General features: G+C 34.5%; 1 protein-coding gene across 4 annotated transcripts in view; it reads right to left on the bottom strand.

Moving 5' to 3' along the window:
* Positions 1–1,411: 1,411 nt before the first annotated feature.
* LOC106116371 (protein Skeletor, isoforms B/C) overlaps positions 1,412–20,885 on the bottom strand; it is a 24,334-nt gene continuing 4,860 nt past the window's right edge. The window contains exons 2-16 of one of the 4 annotated variants that reach the window (XM_013310177.1): positions 19,442–19,833; positions 9,860–10,091; positions 9,040–9,151; positions 7,366–7,584; positions 6,884–7,084; positions 6,275–6,295; positions 5,689–5,781; positions 4,584–4,714; positions 4,279–4,391; positions 3,730–3,938; positions 3,267–3,408; positions 2,974–3,003; positions 2,563–2,817; positions 2,270–2,433; positions 1,412–2,102 (exon numbers count right to left, since the gene is read on the bottom strand). In XM_013310177.1, the coding sequence (XP_013165631.1) occupies positions 1,923–2,102; positions 2,270–2,433; positions 2,563–2,817; positions 2,974–3,003; positions 3,267–3,408; positions 3,730–3,938; positions 4,279–4,391; positions 4,584–4,714; positions 5,689–5,781; positions 6,275–6,295; positions 6,884–7,084; positions 7,366–7,584; positions 9,040–9,151; positions 9,860–10,091; positions 19,442–19,511 (2,172 nt within the window). In that variant the 5' untranslated portion in view covers positions 19,512–19,833 and the 3' untranslated portion in view covers positions 1,412–1,922. The remainder of the gene's footprint in view (positions 2,103–2,269; positions 2,434–2,562; positions 2,818–2,973; positions 3,004–3,266; positions 3,409–3,729; positions 3,939–4,278; positions 4,392–4,583; positions 4,715–5,688; positions 5,782–6,274; positions 6,296–6,883; positions 7,085–7,365; positions 7,585–9,039; positions 9,152–9,859; positions 10,092–19,441; positions 19,834–20,885) is intronic. The other 3 variants (XM_013310178.1, XM_013310179.1, XM_013310180.1) reach the window with 3 other exon arrangements.

Below are 20,885 nucleotides of genomic sequence, written 5' to 3' on the forward strand. Positions count from 1 at the left end.
ATAAACTATGTTAGTTTTACTTTTAATAGTATGGTAACATTGATTTATGGTCATAAATTACCAAAGTATTATAGGGTTACAATATAAAAAAAATACAATAAATATTAGAGCCACGCGTTTTTATATATCAAAATATACATAAATGTTTTTTTTTATAATAGACCATTTTATTGTCTTTAGCTATTTTATTTGTATTCCAAATAGCAAAACGTCCCCCAACGTTGCGTCCTGGAGGCCTAATTTAGACCTCTTTCTCTTCCCACCGTTTTTCTTATAAGGAAAGAATGGGGAGTGGAACTTTCCGGATGAGAGGATGCATGGAAAGGGAAAATATTTTCTTTCTGTGCATCCTCTCCTCCGTCGGTTAAAGGTAGGCAACGCATATGCAATTACGTATGTCTATGGGCAACGGTCACTTCGCTATTTCAGTGATTTTTGATGGCCACTCGATTGTTTTCCATACAAAAAAAAACAAATATAATGGAATGATTACTTAGTACAATATTCTAAATAAAGGCAATACCTTATATGTATAAATGTTGCGTTTTAAATTATTATTACAAACTTATTTTATTAGTTTTTTTTAGTTACATTATTGTCATTACCACAGTACGAAATAGAGAAGGGGAACCAATACTTTGAAATATCGATAAAAAAGACAAATGGATCCTAACTTCTACTACAGTCTATGTTTACGAGTTAACAATTTAATTAATCTTAGTTATCATTTTATTACTAAGCTTTATGGTTTTTTTAAACTATTTTTTATAAGTTATGATTCACCTTCTCTATGGTACCTTTATGTCAAATAATTTTAAATATCACGCTTCGAAATAATGATGATAAAACTCCTTTTATAAATATTATTGTCAAGGACGTACATATATTATATATTATATTATATAATTCAATATTATTCTATCTCAATATTATTGTCAATGTTTCCATTGTGAGAAATTCTTATTTAACTATTAAAAAGTTTATTTTTTTTTTAATTTCAATAAGCAATAAATTTCAGATTTAATTCTATAATATGATAAATATATAGTGTACAATAATACTCAGATTAATCTAGTTTAAGAGACGATGTTGATATATTTTGTATATATTTTATATCTTATATAAATATTAATATATATATTCATAGATATTAAGATTAATACTAATCAAAAATATTTTTCTAACGTTTATGCCACTTTTTTAAATTCCAGCAATTATATATTTTGTGTAAAATTTATATTTGACCTTATTTTTTAACAATCAAGTTAAGTTTAGTTTATTGTCTTGGTAATTTTGTCTTAGTAAACGTATACTTATTATATATAAGCACTTTTAAAACACATAACAATATTTCAATATTCATAACAAACATATCAATAAATATGACAAACATTTTTCAAAATAGTATATATATAGATGAGTCTAAAAATTAATAATCAATTAAAATACCACTTCGTCTCCAAACTACGCTTAATCTGGACTAAAATCTAGTAATTATTGTCGAAAAGAATTGTCTACAGACCTTCAAGTATTCCAAAATCTAATTTTCAAAGTTAAACGCACAAACACGCATTTGACTGATATGAAATTGATATATAATAGATTGACATTATTTACCAAAATTCGGTTACCTGTACAATGTATGCGAGCTCTGTTTACTTTTATATACTGTTTTATCACAATCCTTGCTGAAGAGAAATAATAACTAAATTTGCATAAAATAAATATCGATAAAAATTATACCCATCACTAATACTGTCAAAGTCCAATATCTGTATTAATTATTCTTCGAACAATATTCAAATTGAAAGCAAGTCTTTCATCGCGTAAACGTAATATAAATATATTTTTGTATATTTGAAATGATACCTTCAGACAAACCTTAACTTAACAGAGCTCGCTTCGCGTTTCCGAACGCAATCTTATCTCGCGGCCATGTCGGGGAGAGCTGTCAAGATGACAAGCGCTGTCAATGTCAAGATGGCGAGAGGCGGGAAAGTGTCCGCGGAGTTGACTCTCGCGCCCTGGTCACCGGGTATGGGTACTGGAGTGCCGGGGTCCACGACGTGTATCTTCCAGCCCAGGTTGTTATGTGTGTAGCACTGGAAAGGTATTATTTAATTTAATAAATTTCAAGATATACTCGAGTCCTGCCTATTTGTGATCCACTGATAAAACTACTAATTTGCCCTGTATCTAGTCATTGTTCTTACACATCATTTTTTTATTCAAAATCGTAATAGCGACGATTACTTTTATAAGTACTCACCTGATAGTAGACCAAGTCGGGAGTCTCATGTGCCACCGTCCAGTTGAGGACGGCTGGCTCGCCCTCGTTGCACTCCAGCTGCAGTGTCTTCATATAGTCTTCGAAAGTCTCCGAGGCGGCCGACTGGTCGATCGTCTTATGGGTCCACTCGCAGTAGCGACCCACTGGAATATTGTAGTCATATGGAATAAATGTCTATTACTAGTGCGTGCACCCTAGATGTTATTCCCATATGTCTGTATCTGTTGCGTTTACCCCACAAGCTATTGTTTGACTTCATTTTAATAACTCACCGGCAGTAGGATATGGATATCCTTCATTGTCGTAAGCTACCCCAGCGAACACCCGCTGCTTCCTTTGATCCTCCTCCCTCTTCTGGCCGAAGCCACCCTCTGAGGAATCACTGATATAGAAGGGGTGGAACTTGGCGGGGTTGGTCCTGTCATCCCCTCCCTCGACGAGGAATGTGTACGTCTGACCTCGCTCCACGTATATCTCTGGTATCAGCTGGTCGTTGATGTACCAGGCTATGCCCCAGGATGGATGACCTGGGAAAGGAGTATTGTGTTAGAATTTTAACAGTACAACAAAGTTTAGTAAATATCAGCTATATAGTAGATTTAATTGGAAGTATCTTCATGTGTCGTCTGTCTTCATTCCTTTTCTCTTGACAATAATCAAAATATGTAGAAGTTAATATTTACCAGGTAAGAATCCATTGTTAATGTCGTTGTCTGCGTGTAAACATAAAGATAATATACATCAAACATATTTCAAATAATTTGTATTCAAATACGTACTAAAGTTTAAAATTGGACCTTATAAAACCTGTTAAAAGCAATTAAACATATAGCCGTGTATCCACTAGGCAAATAAACGTTATCATCGATTATCCGAAGGACATTTGCTACCAAAATATAATAGTTATGACCGTAACTTTGTCTCGATAATGAATGTTTTTTGAATAGTTTAAAATGTTTGTTAATAGTATACAGACCAGTGAGGGGCGTGTACCCGCGCAGTCCGGCGGCGGGGCCGATGCGCGCGGTGAAGCGCTCCTCGCCGGCGATGATGCGCGGACCCCACGGCTGCGGACCCCCCGCCTCCAGCTCCGCCAGACCCAGGCAGCTGTTGTCGTTCTGAACAACAACAACGAATATATCTACATCTACACCTATATCCATACATATTAATTAAGTTGGTATGTCTGTTTGTAACATCGAAAAAAAAATTATTTGCTTAGCTGATAACGAAAAACAAATTTCTAAAATGATCTGTTTGTCTGTCTGCAAGGATTCGTTTGTCCCTGATAATCCCCGGAACGGGTGGACCGATTTTGACGGGACTTGGATGGGAAGGTAGCTGATGCATGCGGGCATATAATTTTTAATTCTGCGCTGACGAAGTCGCGGGCGACCGCTGGTCATGTCAAATGAGATGACAGCTATTAAAAATGTTACCTGAGCCCCAAAGTCAATCTGTACGTCAGTCCTGGTGGTGTCCATGAAGGAGTGGGCATTGGCCTCGTATCTGGAGTTGAGAGGACCGAACGCCGCGATGACGGACTGCGAGCGCGATGTATGTATCTCTTTATCTTTGAGCGGCTCCTTGGCAGCCAGGGGGCGACGGTATGTTATTGTGGTAACACCGCCCTTTTGATGACCTGACACTGAAATATACGACAAAACTTCACGAAACTGATTGGCAATAATATTTAATTTAACCAGAAGTAATTCTAAATACGAATAATATTTTTCTTTTAATAGTCAGTGTTCATTACCGCAACAAATATTTAAAAAAACATCTTTCTTAATATGAATAATGAACAAGAATATGTTGTACAAGTTTAGCAGTGGGAATCGACGATTATAAGTAAAAGCAAGATTAAGTATAGATGCAAAAAGTTGTCATCTTTAAACATAAAGTTTTTAACGGCCACGATCTTTTGAAGGTCCAAAGGCAAACGGTATTAACCTCCTTGAGGCAACATAGAGCAACAGTTAGTGTACCTAACACGGCGTCATTGCTGCCTCCCAGCCGCTGGTCTGGACACACGCCGCGCTCACCGTCGCACTGCGCCAAGTGGGTTATTGTGTAATCAGCTACGCGAGGCTGGTCTGCCCTGAAAATTTATATTTATCTATTAAAGAAGATCTTACGTCGTTTGTACCGATCAGAAATGCATACAGACAACATGAATACACTCAAGCATAATCGTTTTCAAATATCTTGGCGGTCCAAGGTCATCGGCGCTGCACCCGCTACTCCCGTAAAGTTAAGAGCCGCCTTGATATCTGAAAGCAGTAATACTCACTTGTTGTCCCAGTATGCGACGACAACATCCGCGGCGAGCATGACTGGCCGGCCCTGCGCACCCGACACGCCGAATGCCATGTACTGATCTCTGCGCAGGCGCGCTGACAAAGTGATCTGAACTTGGTCGCCCTGCAAATTATATGGAACAACTTTACAACTGTAATATTTCAAATTGGAAAACTTAACTAAAAAGTTTTTAATTTGTTTGTCAACTTTATTAATTTTGTTGATTATACATATTATAGGTCGTCAAGGTCATCTGCAAGATGCGCAATGCCCTTCCCGCGTCATTTTACGCCCTCTACAGCTAGTATTGTGTTCTGCGCAGCGACTTGTGCGATGTTCAGAGCCGTCGAGATATATGAGAACCTCAATACATGTATAGCAAAATATTATCGAAAACCTTTATTATTATAAAGGGAAAACCCTTATTACAACCTTTCATAATTGTTTCAAGTAACAGAAAATACATCTACTCCTTTTGACAACGATTATATAATAATTCTTTGATAAAAAAAGTTCGCGTTAAATTTCTGCTATGGGAATATTACCCAGGTGTTGCCACATTCGCAACAATCGTACTAAAACAAGGTCATCTCTAACATCGGCAGTGTACACTCAAACTTCAAACTTCTGAATACATTACCTTCCTGTGTTGGCTGTTGCTAAATTATTGTATAGGAAAAATGGTTAAGTCTAATACGATATTAAATATTAACATTAAGTCATCAAAGACATGGGACGTAATAATGAAAATTAAGTATTCTTTAAATTTTTTCTATAAAATTAATCGAAAATTAACGGCAAAAAGCTTGATTATAGAGCCAAAGTCATAGTTATAAGTATGCGGAATTACGAAAAGCCATCGTTTAGTTTTTATTTATATTACCTTGTATTTTGTCAGCTTGTCAAATGCTTGTGTGCAAAAATAATACACTAATTAAGTTAGGTTATAAAAAAAAGTTAAGAAAATATTAAATTAACTAGAGAATAAGAAATTCAAGACAAGTTTCTGCCCAACTTTCGAATATATATATTTTTTATATATCGTTGTAAATTGTTTCTAAATTAAATACAATAAATATCTTTATATAGCTCTTTACCTGTATTTCCCATCTAACTTGTAGACGTTTGTCGAGAATTTCCTTGCAATTATTTGAGCTGCTGTGCGGAGTTTGAGATGTTGTGGAACTCGTCTGAAACATTACGCATGTTAGTTCTGGTCAGTAATACTGTGTTTCCACTGTAACGACACTTGTATAACAATTAAAACGCCTTTATGCACCTCTGTTTACTGATTAACCGTGGGTTTTTGATACCAAGATCTCTGTATTAAATATATCGACATCCCTGTCATTATTTTTGACGAGAGAGAGAAAACAATATGTTTTAAAGTGGATTTTGGTCTCAGAAACTCAGGGTTAGTTCATTCTATATTTAACTATATGTCATGATACATACTTAAGATCAAAATTATTATTTTCCTTTGTCCAATGTAAATTACCTTAACGGTAATATCGGTGTTACGACAGTGGAGATTCACCATTATTATTTGAAAAGAGATTTGCGGAAAAAATTAATAAACTCAAAAACTACTTGACTTATTTGATCATAGGTTTCTGGACTTAGTTAAGCTTTTGCGATAAAATTTTTGTTATTTTTTTAAGTTGTGTTTAAGTTATAACTTACAGGATTGTACCACCAAGCAGGCTGTTAAAGAAATGTTTACACAATCCCAGATATGCATTAAAAGTGGAAAACACACAAGTTAATGTAAATATTGTGATTAATAAAATAAAATATTTAAATAATATTGATTATTGTTAGTATCCTTGCTGACTGAAAAAAAATTATTAGCACTGGAAAAAAATATTCCTCGTTGAGCTTGCAAAAATAACAAAAAAAAAATTAATCTGATTAGTAACATATCCTTTATTAGCGTTTGCCTGCGAATCCGTTCTTAAATTTAAAAAAAAAACTAGATTAGTGGTCTATGTGTTCTTCCACAATATGTTCTATGTCTATGTCTTTTAACCAAGATTAATTAAGACATTCTGGAGATACTTTCTAACAAACATCCATCCATCTAAACATTTGCATTTGAAATATTAGTAAGACTGAATTACAAAGTAAAGAACCAAAATATTTTTCGTAGACCCTATTATAATTTCACTGATTTCGTTCAACCCCGTTAATCTATTTCTTCACGTTAACAACGCTCAACTTTATCTAGTCGTCGTACACCCGCCAGGTCAACGACCCCTGGGACTCCTGGCTTATATTAGGTTCTATACTCACGGTTATCTTTGTTTGTCCAAGCGCAGGCGGCACGTCTAAGTCCTTAGGCAGATAGACATGACCGAAGTTGTGCCTGTACTCCACACACCAGACGGCCAGCCAGTCCACATCGTAGGCGGTCAGCTTGCCCGGCAGCTGGATCTCTATGTCCTCGCCTTGGTAGCCGCGGAGAGGGTGCAATGAACCCATCTCATTGGGTACCTGGTTACAAAAGATTTTAGTTTGATCGTTTTCTGTGACAGTTTTGCTGTCTGACTTAACATAAAAAGGAGAGAAAAAAAAAGAAGGAGATGATGAAGTAAGGAGGAGGAGGAGAATATTAAAATAGGATAGAACTCAAGTCAATTGGAGAAACATAAAAGATTCTTGTGTCCTTGAACACTTTAGAATAATTGGAATATAATGTTTTTAGTTAATTTCTACTCTGTCAACGCGTTATTGCAGGAATGACGCTTTTCTGTTACTAATCTTTTGTGAGTTACCTTGGTGCCGAAAGGATTAGGTTCAGTTCCATTGCCGACCCAGAAGTATGCATCAGGTCCGGCACCGTCGTAATGCAGATTGGGAATGTAGAACGTCTTTGCATCAAGCACGCTGACGTTGCCTGAGCGCAGACCATGTGCCAGCCGCTTGAATTCTGGCAACACACGCGGACGAGGCGGCTCTAAGCCTGGATTGATGAACACATCGCCGAAGTTCACCTAGAAGGAAAGAAAAGAAATAATTTAATTGTCGCACTCATAAACGTTAAGTCTCCCTTAGTGGAACAGTAACGGAAACATACACTAAGAAATTCATTTGCTGATCTACTCTAAGTAAGGCAGTAAATTATTTTGTAATAGAAGCTTTGTATGTTGTAACTGTCGCTCGCGACTCCGTCCGCGCCGGCTTAAAAAACACTTAATAAGTAGCCTATGTGTTTTTCCAGTCTATATTCTACATCTGTGCCAACGTCAGCAAGGTCCGTTTAGTCGTTCTGTAGATACCTTCTAACAAAAGTCCATCCATCTAAACGTTCGCATTTATAATACATTTTTTCATTTTTGAATCATTCCAAAATATTACATACATTTGTTGAAATAATATATAGTTTTCTTTCATATCATAAAACAATTCATTTTGTCATCAATTTGTGAACGAGTGAATGGAAAGATGGCGTATCGTAAACGTCACATTTTGGCGGGAAGCGGGCGAGTTGCGCGCGCAAACCGATCGATACTATGCTACAGCTGGCAGCGCCATTGACACATTTAATTCAACTTTAACATTAATTAAATATTAATTCGTTTTCTGTAAATTAATTCATAATGAAAGTACGCGTATGAATGAAATATTTTGCTCAAATAATTACTTTCTTATTTGATGTTTTCATTATTTTTTTTCACATTCCGACTTTTTTTAACAAATTAATAATGAAATATAGATAAAAAAAGTTATAAGACGATTTGTAAAAAAAACTTTTAATTATTTTATTACTATACAAGCAAAGACGCGGGAAACAGTAAGTAGACTGTAGTTAAATACGATGAGTAAATTATGGTAGAGACGTTTTTTTTATATTAATACATTACGTTCGGTGGCTTGCAATTTCAACTCTCAAATTAAATTTCCGTACCTCTGTTTTCATTTAAATTTCAATATTACATTTTGTAAATTAATTTTCTAATATAAATTTACATAAGAACATATTTTTACATAGTTATTATGTTAACCTTTTTATATTATTTTATTTACAGTATTTATGGCTATAAGTTAAAAGATACATGAATTACTGTGAGCTTCTGAGACCAAAATCTCCGCTTTAAATATATCTCTGTTTTATCAAATGTAATAATGACAAGAATGACGACATGTTAAGCACAGATTTTGGTCTTAGAAACCCACGGTTAATGATCATTTGCTAATTATTCTAGATAAGCGCTCATAAATTAAAAACAATGACGACAAATAATAATGGTACAAGTCATTGAGATCCGACATCTAAATTACGTCATCAAAGAAACGTCAAATCACATACAAACATGGCGGCCATTATGATATTTAAATAAAGACAGCTATTGTTACATATAGTTACGTGAGAAAAAAGGTTTCACCGGAATTATTTAGTAATTTTCGAGTCGCTTAACATTGTCTATGGTGAAAACTTTGGTACTTACAGTGAACCTACGACACCATACGCTGATCCACTTGATGTCTCGCAGCCTCTTGCCAGCTGGCAGCCGCAGCAAAATGTCGGAGTTTGTGTGCGCTGTTAATACTGGCGGATCTCTGGAATGCAAGAAATTTTGACTTTACTAATGAGTTTCTCAGACAAAAATCTCATCCCGGTTATTATTTTTGACGAAACAGAGATAACTTGATTTTTTTTATGGCAATTTGGTGTGAGAAACCCACGCTAAGATATTCGACGAAAGGAAAGTTATTACTGGATATTAAATATAATTTTTCTTTAAATTCTTTAGAATTTTATTGCTTTAGTTAAATTAACGTTATGTAGTAATTAATATTTTATTGGCGTCTTCTCATTTATATCATTTTATATAATATATAAACGTAGAGTTAATAAGATCAATCTAATTTGACGCAGATTCATAAATTTGATGTCTATGAAGTAAGTCCCCTTATTAAAACCACTTCTCCCCCTCTTCACGTCGTTGTAAACTTCCGAAACACGAGAAAAATATGCAGAAAAACAATTTATTTGTACATTTCTTCATCTCTGATTAATTTACGTTTGGGACAGATATTAAAAATAATTAAAGAGGGCGCCTCCTTTGTAATTTGAGATCTTTTCAGAATACGAGAAGAAAAATAAAACGGAAAAAGGACAACGTTTCCTTGCGATGCCAATAAATGGTGGAATTAAATAATCACAAATATAGAAATAATAATTTTATGAAATATTTACAAAATAATTTTTAAACTTATTGCTTAAAATAATACATTATAGTTTTTGATTGCATCATCATGTCTCACCTGCTAGCATAGTCCTCAGGGTACGGCACAAGGGTACCTTCCGGCGAGGGTTGAGGAGTGTCCCCCACCCAGAAGTAAGCATCAGGCCCAGTGCCATCGTACGCAAAGCCACGGACGAAGACAGTGCTCTCGTCCACCGCGTACACAGTACCTCGGATGCCATGTGCGTATTGTGTCAGACGACCAATCAGACGGCCATAGTAAGGTTCCGGACGACGGGACAATGCTAAATCTGTAAAAAAACAGTTTAGATCTGTTCTTAATTCAAATACAGGCTTATGACGAGAAATTTTGTGATAGTGTTGGTCGTGGCAGAGCGGACATCAAATTATTAAGAGCTGCCGATACCAACGTATAACATTAATGTATGAATGTGGATGAGAGAGATGTGCCAGGAGTGCGCCTAATTGAAGTCAGTAATCTCTGCCTACTCCTCTGGATTGTGTTGTTGATCTACAAGTTGTTCTTTTCTTTCTTTACAACAAAGTGTGTTACAACAGACATACTCAAACTTAAATTCGTATAACAACTGAAAAAATATTCAGACGTATTTTAGTGCTTGAATAAAATAAAGACCGTATTTACACATTGAAAGCTTTACAAATATTGATACTGCATAGAATTGTAACGAAATGCAATATCGCGACTATCAGTTTCCCAGACGTCGTACAGTTTGTAATAACTGATGTTTGCTTGTAACTAGGTCATGTAATGTATCGCACATTCACTGGGAATGTATTTGTTTTATTTAAACACTATTGAGAATATCGGATGATGTAAGAATGAGGGGCTTAAGGAATGCTCTATTAAACCCGTTTGACTACGATCGAACGTCTTTGTCTATTGTGCAGAGAGCAAAGTTAAAAAAGTGGAATAAGTTTTGGTCAAACAGTAATTTATTCGTCATAAATATTTTATATCTTCCTCATCATGAGGTCGCCATACGTCTCCAATGAGTAGTTCGGAGCCTACACTTAGTTAGTAGTGACTAGACCATAGTAAAGCACGCTCGCCCAGGGCCGATTGGCATTTTCGCAGATGTTTTCATTTACCTTTAGAACGTCGAATTTCAATCAAATTTAGATTATTTATAATTTATGACATAACACCTATTTGTCGACGTAGTATTCTTAAATTGTATTCGTGATATTAAGGCAATTTCCATCATCATCAACGAGGCATATTCGCCGGGGGTTGATTACTAGAGGGTCGTTTATCGCTGGGGCGGGGGGTGCGGCGGTGGGTAGACGGGGGTTGTATTTATCTAATATCCTAAGCGGGCCGACGGCGCACATTAAGGCATATTTTGATTGACGTGCTCGCCCCCGAGATTTAGGGGCGATGGGGTAAACTAGGGTTGAAACACGTAAAGAGACATACATCGACAGCCCGACTTATGGGAGAGTAATGATATTCGTAAGTGAGACCTATTCTTCCTACGGATTGTTATAGAGTTAGTTATAGTCAGTAAGGTTCTATACATACTTTATGTACATATTAAAAGAAGCTTTTATATCATCCTAATGTAACAGTGACAGGAACTTACGGGTACAAACTTAACTTGCAAAAAAAGGTATGCGGTAAGTTAATTAAAAGTTACAGCTGAAAACTTGTGCTAACTCTTCTTTTTTAATATTTTGGTTAACCAAAAAAAGTATTTTGACAAGATAGTCTAAGACGGTTCTTTACCGTAGTCAAGCACTTGTGTGTATGATTATTCCGTTCGAACATTCATTATTGACTAGCAATCGCCCGCGACTGCGTCAGCGCAGGATTAAAAATAGTAGCCTATAACATGGCCCAGAGCACCAGCTACCTTCCACTCCAAGTCCCGCTAAGATTCAGGCGTTTAACGCTACCTTACGGACAGACATACGGGCAGATTTAAAAAAAAAAATATTTTTTTATTATCACCAACGCAAATACATCAAGGATAATTTTCCTCTATATTTAAAAAAAAAGAAAGAAAGACACATCAATTTCATTAATATGTAAAATTAGATGACAACCCTAAGCACCCCAGGCGCGAGGGAGGTTCGGCTAACACGTACACTTAATACAGTTTTGTCTGCACATTTCGATACCCATTTGTATGTGAAAAATGTATCTATAACTATGCAAGATACCATCACACACCATGCTACAACGCAATCCTTTGCTCTCTAACATAGCTTCAAGCTTACACTGAAAAAAATATTGGTATGAGAAAAAAAAAATTACGTTAGTTATTAATCATTAATTAATGTAAAGAATTTAAAATTATGTAAGTAATTTTAAAAATGTAATTGCAAATATGAGACAATCGGCCATACTTTACTTCTTTCCTTGAAAATTATCAAGAAGTAATTAAGCATGTGAGTGGGATAGAAAATTAAATACCTTTGGCTTCTGTCAAATAAAAAGAAAAAACTCTAATCTAAAAACACAATTTTAGGAATAACTTGTAAGTAAATATAAGAAAAATATTCATTGGAGTTTTGAGAAATGTATTCGTTCCGTGACGTGGGAGTCGGCAGAAATAAATTCCATCTTTACGCTGGACGCATACTGATGCAGGACGTACAAAACGTGCCAAAGTTTATTGATTGCCTGCAGTGAAAATATTACTTAAAGAGATGGAAGAATGAAAAAGAAATTCATCATTTTTGTTGTTAATCCGATTTGTACTTGAAAAAATACGATGTTTACTATTAAAAATTATAAATATTTATATTATATAATAGCAAAGACTATTTTTTTTTCGAACGAAAGATCGACATACGCACAATGTTGGTGACCCCGGCGTGATGTAGAAATCATTACAACGTGAGATTCTGTCCGTTACATTCTTCGTACACAAGGTAAAGTAAATCTTTGTAACCTGCTGATTTTATTCGCTAAGCGTCTTATGCAATACAATTTCAAAGAGGTTCGTACACACCGCACCTCACTGACATTTTATTCATTTTGCCGCCAATACCAGTCGCTGGCAACCTTTTTGTCAAGATCGTCGTGAGAAAAGTCGCTGTAATTTCCAAGATGGCGGAGTAAACCTATACAGTTGACATGTAGTCGCTATACTGACCGAATAAACGATTCGACGTCGTTTGTACGTTCCCATGTGTACGAAGGGCTTTATACATCTTCTCAAATATGACTTTCCAAGTTACGTAACGGTAATTTTTTTTTAATATTCAAAAGAGGCAAAGGCATGTGTAGCGTCCGGCCAGAAGCTGATATATTAGCTGAGCCCACTTTGAGCTGCCAGTTAATCTTTATAATCTGTGAACATTGCACGTCGGTGTTCGCGCCATATTATTGTAAACTTTATAAAACATGGCCTTGGGGATGTTTTTTTAAAAAAAATAAGGATTGAAATATTTCTATCTCTGTATAAAATATCATCCAGATCAGTTTAGCCGTTTTCGAGTTACCTGCTAACAGACATGTGAACTTTCGCATTTATAATATTAGTAAGGAGTAAGATTTCGCTTCTACACAAGCATTTGAAGTACTTATCTGAGACGTCAGAAATCTTTTACGAGTTATAAAACAAAATTTAGTGTCGCGATACGAAGACGAATGTTCAATTGAATTGTTAAGAAGTAGTCACACTATTAAGATATTTCTATCAAATAATAATTATATTTTTGTTCTAATAATAAATTGAATACTGATAGCTCTGCGTATTACAATACTTTTTGTTTTTATTAACTGATTTTAGTAAGCTTTTTTTCAGACGATGTTTTATACTTTATGATCTAATTGATACTTATATTTGTTTGTTTGTTTGTTTGCATTGTACAGGGTCCGAAACTATTAAATCGATTTGAAAAACACTTTCACAATGCAAAGGCTTTATTTATTACAAGATTTTGACTGACAAAGTCGCAGGCAACTCATCATCATCATCATCATCCTCACCTCACTATACGTCCCCACCGAGGGGCTCGGAGCCTACCCTAAGTTAAGGGTGACTAGGCCATAGTCAACCACGGTGGCCAAGTGCGGATTGGTTGACTTCACACATATCTTTGAATTGATTCGCAGATATATGCAGGTTGCATCACGATGTTTTCCTTCATAGTAAGAACGTCGGATAAATGTACATATGTAAATCGGAAATCGAAAAACACATTGGTACATGGCGGGATTCGAACTCAGGACCTGCAGATTGCAAGTCAAGTGCTTGACCCCTGAGCCATGCAGGCAACTATTAATATGTTATAAACTGGATGTTACTTTTTCACATATATTTTATTTTGATAAACTTTCAATGTATTTGCCAATATGAAGGTACCTTTACCCGGGATCGTTATTCTCAAGAGAGTCAAAAAGATACGATAATAAAGAAGAAGAGTTTAATAATGTTACAATAAACTTAAGATACGTTACTTTATGGCAGCTTTTATGGTTTCATTTATTTTTTTATTGATGTAATAAAAGACTATGAGGGAAAAAATGGAAAAAAAAGCAAAATATTGAACAAACTTGACAAGGTTTATATTTTTTCTAAAGTGGATTTTCCCTGCAGCAAAATTTTTACAAAAACATAATGTTATCCCTCTATTTTATAAGTATGATAGCAATAGAATTTCACGCGTGAGATTAAAGTTTTTGTAAATAAAAAATTCTGTTTTTTTTTGTGAATAGTAAAAGAGTTTACAAGTTTATTTTTGGTTCGTCTTTCTTATAAGGGGTTTATAATGGAAGCTTATTTTATTCAATAAATGTGTGAGATTAGAGCTAAAGTTGTACCCCTCTTGAATAAAATCAATCGAAAGCCATAAATAATTCGACTTATCTCAACTTGTGAAGCCATGGGATGTTTTGTATTAGTTTCACAAAAGGGGAGCACAGTAGAAAACTACAGTACTCCTATTTGAACGTTCATCGACGAGACGACAGAATTGCAGTACTGCAATGTACCACACGTGCTCCTTGTTCTACCTTAGTGTGAAACTGGCATAACATCCGAAGCGATTGGTATGCACCCCGCGCACCATTTATCTTCCCCTACCGTCGCCCACCCCCATTGTTGTTATCATAATGCAAGGAAATGCGGGGGAGGACGTTTTTATACTTCAAAACCTTTTATCTAATTAATTTTGTCGTTTTACTTTTCAAAATTTTAATTACTTTTGAACAACCAAAAAAACGTGTCGAATATATATTTAATTGCGTACAAGAAATGCTATGCTAACTTATTTAAAGTCAGGTCAAAATGTTTTTGTTTTAATAAAAAAAAATTTTTTAGAAGTCAATATTTTAAATATTAAACGAAGCTGGAATTGTCATCAGTCCGTTTACTTCCTCACCGAAAAGCTCGTTTCCTCAAATTACAGATTTTCCTTATACATATCTGCCAAGACTAGTATACTAAGTGCCAAAAAAGATGGTACGTTTATTGAGCATTGATATTGAACTCATATTACTCGTCTAAGCAAACAGTTATGTCAGCAATGTGCTGAAAGAGAAATCAATTACCTAACTGTGTACATGACACTGTGGTCGTACCAGTTATAAAAAATGTTATATATATGATGCAACTAGGTTTTGTGTGTTAATTCGTCCGCTCGGTGTTAAAAAAAACTCGAATTTGCACATTTGCCGACAGACGAGCAGGCATAAAAATGCAAAATTCGTAAAGGGATATGACTTTTTTTTATTTTGCGTACATACATTAATTGTATAGGTTTGATAATCGAAAGCGGATTGTAACTATCTTTTTAACCGACTTCAAAAAGGAGGAGGTTCTAAATTCGTCTATATTTTTCTAATCCAATTAAGGTAAAGTGTGGAAAAAACCGAATGAAAATTCGTTCCGGCAATACGATTTTAGTGTGTGTTGCAAAACTACTCCCTTCGTCTGCGTCGATGTCTGAGGGGCCGCGCTGAGCACGCATAATGGGGTAGACAGGGAGGGTCGGAACTTTCACTTCTATTGTGACATTTTTTGATTTCAAAAAAGTTTTTATAACCATGGTTATATAATTAATCGTCGTGAAATGCTTATCGTTGGTTTCTGAGACTAAAATCCCTATACAAGACATATCGTCCTCATTATTTTTGACAAAACAGAGGTAGAAAGATGTTTTATAAAAATCTTCTTTGTAAAAAAACCTGACATTTTAATGTAATAAATACATATAAGTATACTTTTTGATTTTTTAATTATACTATTTAAAATATTAACTATTTAAAAATTGTTTTTCAAGTTTACGAAACTATAATTTATTTGTTTATTATTCTTTTAATGTACATATACCTATGTTAAAGTTTTTATTCGATCAAGAATCATCTAATCGTGTTAAATCAAATGAAAATACAAACTGAAGTGTAACATCTTCGAATACATGAACAAAAAGATTTACAGATTTGTTCAGACACAAAGCTTTGTGACCGTGAATTATTTTGTTTGTTTTCTTTTATATTTCTTTCTCGTCTTATCTTTACAGGAAACTGAGAGCTGTGAAAGTGAAGTCGATAGCAATTACATGATTGAAAAATATAAAGATTTAATAAAACAGGCTTAATACTCAGTCAGCTGTCGCCCGCACCTCAGTTATCGCGATAAAAAAAAAATTAATAGCATATATCTTGTCAAACACTATGTCAATTTAGTTTACATTATTATATCAATAGATGGCAGAACATATTATTTAGATCACGATATAGATTTATTTGGGATGTTTATCGACTTGCCGATCGCATTTAAATAAAGTTGACTCGCACCAAGATATAACAAGTGTTTCATTGTGACTACTCGATACTTCTCCAGTGAGAGGGAGACCTTTTTGAGACTGCTTTACATATCTTCTTCCAGATGAAGTTCTACATCTGTGCCAAATTTGATCAAGATCCGTTTAACCGTTCCGGAGATGTTTTCTAACAAACATCCATCAAACCAAACTTTCGCATTTATAATATTAGTAAGATTGAAATTTTAACTGGAATTTAAGTTAACTATAGTATTTAGTAATCTAAAAAGAAATTATTACTTGGCAATGAAAAACTTTTGACTAATTTAAAACACAAATATCGTAATTATCTCTAGCCTTAGGTTTTTACATAAAACACACGGACTTACACTTTCTTATCATTCTTGAAAAAAAAAACAATTTCGGTAATGTAAACTTAGTGACAAATCTACACTTCAAAGACTCTATTTAATCTATAATATATATTAATAAAAATTACACGTAACAAGGATATTTTATTATTATTAATTTTATAGTATAGTAGCTGTCGCCCGCGACTCCGTCTGGGTGGATATATAAAAAAACTTAATTAGTGTAGCCCAACCATCCAACCATCCACATCACATCCATCTAAACATTCGCATTTATAATATTAGTAAGTTAAATAAAAAGCAGCTCTTCAAGGCATAAAAAAAAAGAATAAATAGTATCCTATGTCCGTCTCCTGGCTCTAGCTACCTCCTCACCAATTTTCAGCTATATCGGTAAAGCTGTTCTTGAGTTATAAATAATGTAACTAACACGACTTTCTTTTATATATAATATATATATTGTTATTATAAAATATAGTTCCATTTTCAATTCTCACACAATAGTAAATAAATGTATAAGACCCCACTCCCCTAATCCTCTAATCTCTACAAAGCACAGTTCAACGTACCACTCTGATTGCAACACTATTGTTCATTCTATTTCCACTGTTGATCTACTTGTATCGAAACATGTTGTCATCCCTTTCATTTATTATAAGAGAACGGAGACAGCAATACGTTTTGTGCAAATATTTCGGTAGTGGAAACTTAACGTAAAGATTTTTGTTCTATTCTTCTTCTTTTTTTTCATGAAAAATTTTTTTTAGAGTTAAATTTTCTTCGCTTAATAAAATACTGAGTTATAACAAAAATGGCGTCTTAGTAAACTACAATTTCAAGATATAATCTATACAATTGTAACAAATAGATTCGTGATCCTTTCACAGGAGCCTTTGACATCTCTATTGTCATAGAGATTGGAACATGTAGAGTTGTGTGTTTTACAAAATTGATTTTTATGTCTATTAATATAATAAGTCTGAAGCTGAACCTTAAGAATCCTTAGATCATCATCATTCTGCCCTTTGCCATACATCTTTATCAGCCGTCATGTCTGGATTCACTTCTTACGCATATCCTCTTTCATACAATCCATACATGCTTTCTTAAGACTTCTTTTACTTTGTAGTAATCTATATTAACAATCCAATCTAATTCTGTCCTAATTTAGGGAAAGGGAAATTATTCTTTTTTTAGAGAGTCTCTTTCTCCGTCAATAAAGGCAACACATCTGCAATTGCAAATGTCTTTGGTCAGCGATCGAATTAAAGTCGCTTACTCGTTTGCCACTTCTTCTTACTAATATTATAAATGCGAATGTTTAGATAGATAGATGCATGGATGTTCGTTTGAAGGCTGAACCAGAACGGTTAACCTGATCTTGATAAAATTTGGCATACATATAGAACATAGTCTGGAAGAAAACATAAGCCACTAATTAAGTTTATTAATAATTTCGCGCAGACGTAGTGGCGTGCGACAGCTAGTTATAATAAAAGAATAAACTTATTATAGTAAAATAAGAGGTTCTTTATAACTTCATTACTGAGTTAAGTTTTATCATATAGTTTATAGCAAATATCATTCACTTAACCTTTATTATTTATCCAAACACATCTCAGTACAGCTGTACTGAACACGTAATTATAACCTGTATGGTATATATTAATAGGGGACATTTTGCTTTGTAAATTTTTTATTGAGAGCTTTGTTTCGACAGCATAGTTGCCATGATCTTAATCGCAAGTACAACTTGTACATACAACTAGTTAACCTACACATGTAATTGTAACAAGGGCTATATTAATAAGAATGCAATAAAATTATAAATTTTTGACAATCTGCGAATGTAGCAAAAGCACATTTTACTGTGATATGGTTCCAATGGTTATAGTCTTTAGAAATCTAGTTGGGTCCTTCTCCAAGTCTGATGTAGGACATGAAAACAATCATTGTTGTCATTTTTGAAGAAAATTATTGAAGGACGGAATTTGAAAACAATTTTACGATTTACTCATGAATCCAAACTATTTCATGGTTTTTTTTTATAACAGAAGGGGGCAAACGAGCAGCGGGAACACTGAGGTGTTCAACGACGCCCATGGACATCAGCAATACCAGAGAAACCGCAGATGCATTGCCGGCCTTTGAGGTGGAGATAAGCTTGCTTCTTGAAGGGATTTAATGTACCATACAAGCTATCTACATTAGCTTCAACGAAAGTCAGTAATCCAGAAGGCTTAGGCAGAAATGGCACACATATTTCGTTTTTTTCTTATAATATGTCAACGTAGAAGATACGTAGACTTTAAATCCAAATTCTCTATATTTGAATTCTGGCTATTCAACCTTAAATTATTAGGACTTAGATAACAACTTTCCTTGATAAAATAGAGACACTATAAAGAAAATTTTAGACGTCTATTGCATGAATTTCGTTCGGAAATTACTGATTTAAATTCCTGGAAATCGAAAAGTAGAATTGATATTCTCGTTTCCGAAGGTTCTTGTTGTCCTGAGGAGAGACTTACCGGCATTAAATAGCAGGAGCAAGGTTAGTATCGGCGCGCAGCCGTGCGGGGGCGCGGCCCAGCGCGTCATTGGCCGAGCTCTGGGGGCGTACTACCCCGACACAATATTATAAATATACAACGCACAACACACTTTTTAAACAACACTAGATTTTCTTATCTTTTTTTCTTGTTTTAATTCACGTCCACGTCCACACAACTAAGCTGGCTGACGCGCACTGGACACTTTCACTTTTTTATAAATGTCGTTTGACGTTTCTCGTTTCGCGCGCGATTCTGCCTTTCACTATTAGTTGCGTTTGGTTTCTTAATTTTAATATTATTGTCGTCGTTTCGTAAACCAGTCTTGTTTAGTTTTACTTTCTATTTAATACATAATCATTTTTTTTTATCTGTAACAAATATTATGAAAAATCCATAATTTTTTTTTTAATTTAATGGCATTTAAATCAGAACACTGTAGAGACGTTTTGCTAGGTTGCGTTAGTGTTTAGTTATAATGATATTATTTTTATATTGTAATTTGAAATGTTTAATTTGGGTACAAAATAACATAATGTGACGATATCAAAGCGCAAAAAAATCCACAATAATTGAAATCAAACACTACGGAGTATCAATATTTTATTTATTACATTTAACATAGCAAGCACAAAATACAAGCACGCCATGCTATTAAAAATTAAAAAAAAAACATGCAAAATAAAATTTCAATTTAACATACATATGAATAATAGTAATAATTTTAATACATTCTAATTCATTATAAACATATTAATATTTATAAAGATTTTAGATTTCCATTTCCCGCCACCCTCATTCCCATCAAAGCACTCATTAGATGTGTTGTTATATCAACCCTGTTCATTGTGCCATCGATATGATCCATTTCCACAGCTGATAAACCTGTACAAAAATAGTCACCTTTAATTCTCTACTAGCTGTTGACCGTGATTCCGTCCGGGAGGAATTAAAAAAAAAAAGAAACCAAAGTGCTCTTCCAGACTATGTTCTACATTTATGCTAAATTTATTAGGCGATTCGTTGCCCGTTTGCCCCCTTCTGCTATAAAAAAAAAAAATTTAATCGAGATCCATGCAGTTGTTCCTAAAATACCTTCTAACAAACATTTCCATTTAAACTTTCGCATTAATAATATTACTAGCTGTTGCCCGCGACTCCGTCCGAGCGTAATTAAAAAAATAATGAGTAGCCTATGTTCTTCCAGACTATGTTTTACATCTGTTCCAAATTTTATTCAGATCCGTTGAGCCATTCTGGAGACACCTTCCAACATACATCCATCTATCCATCCATCCAAACATTCGTATTAACTTTAAACCACAAAATTTTAATGCATGTTTTATAAAACTGCTTATATCTTAAAAGTAATACAGGTTGATGGTACACAGAGTATGAACACACTAATCCTATAGGGTGGGGG

Source organism: Papilio xuthus, unplaced genomic scaffold (genome assembly GCF_000836235.2).
Source record: "Papilio xuthus unplaced genomic scaffold, Pxut_1.1 DF827756.1, whole genome shotgun sequence".
Classification (NCBI taxonomy): Eukaryota; Metazoa; Arthropoda; class Insecta; order Lepidoptera; family Papilionidae; genus Papilio; species Papilio xuthus.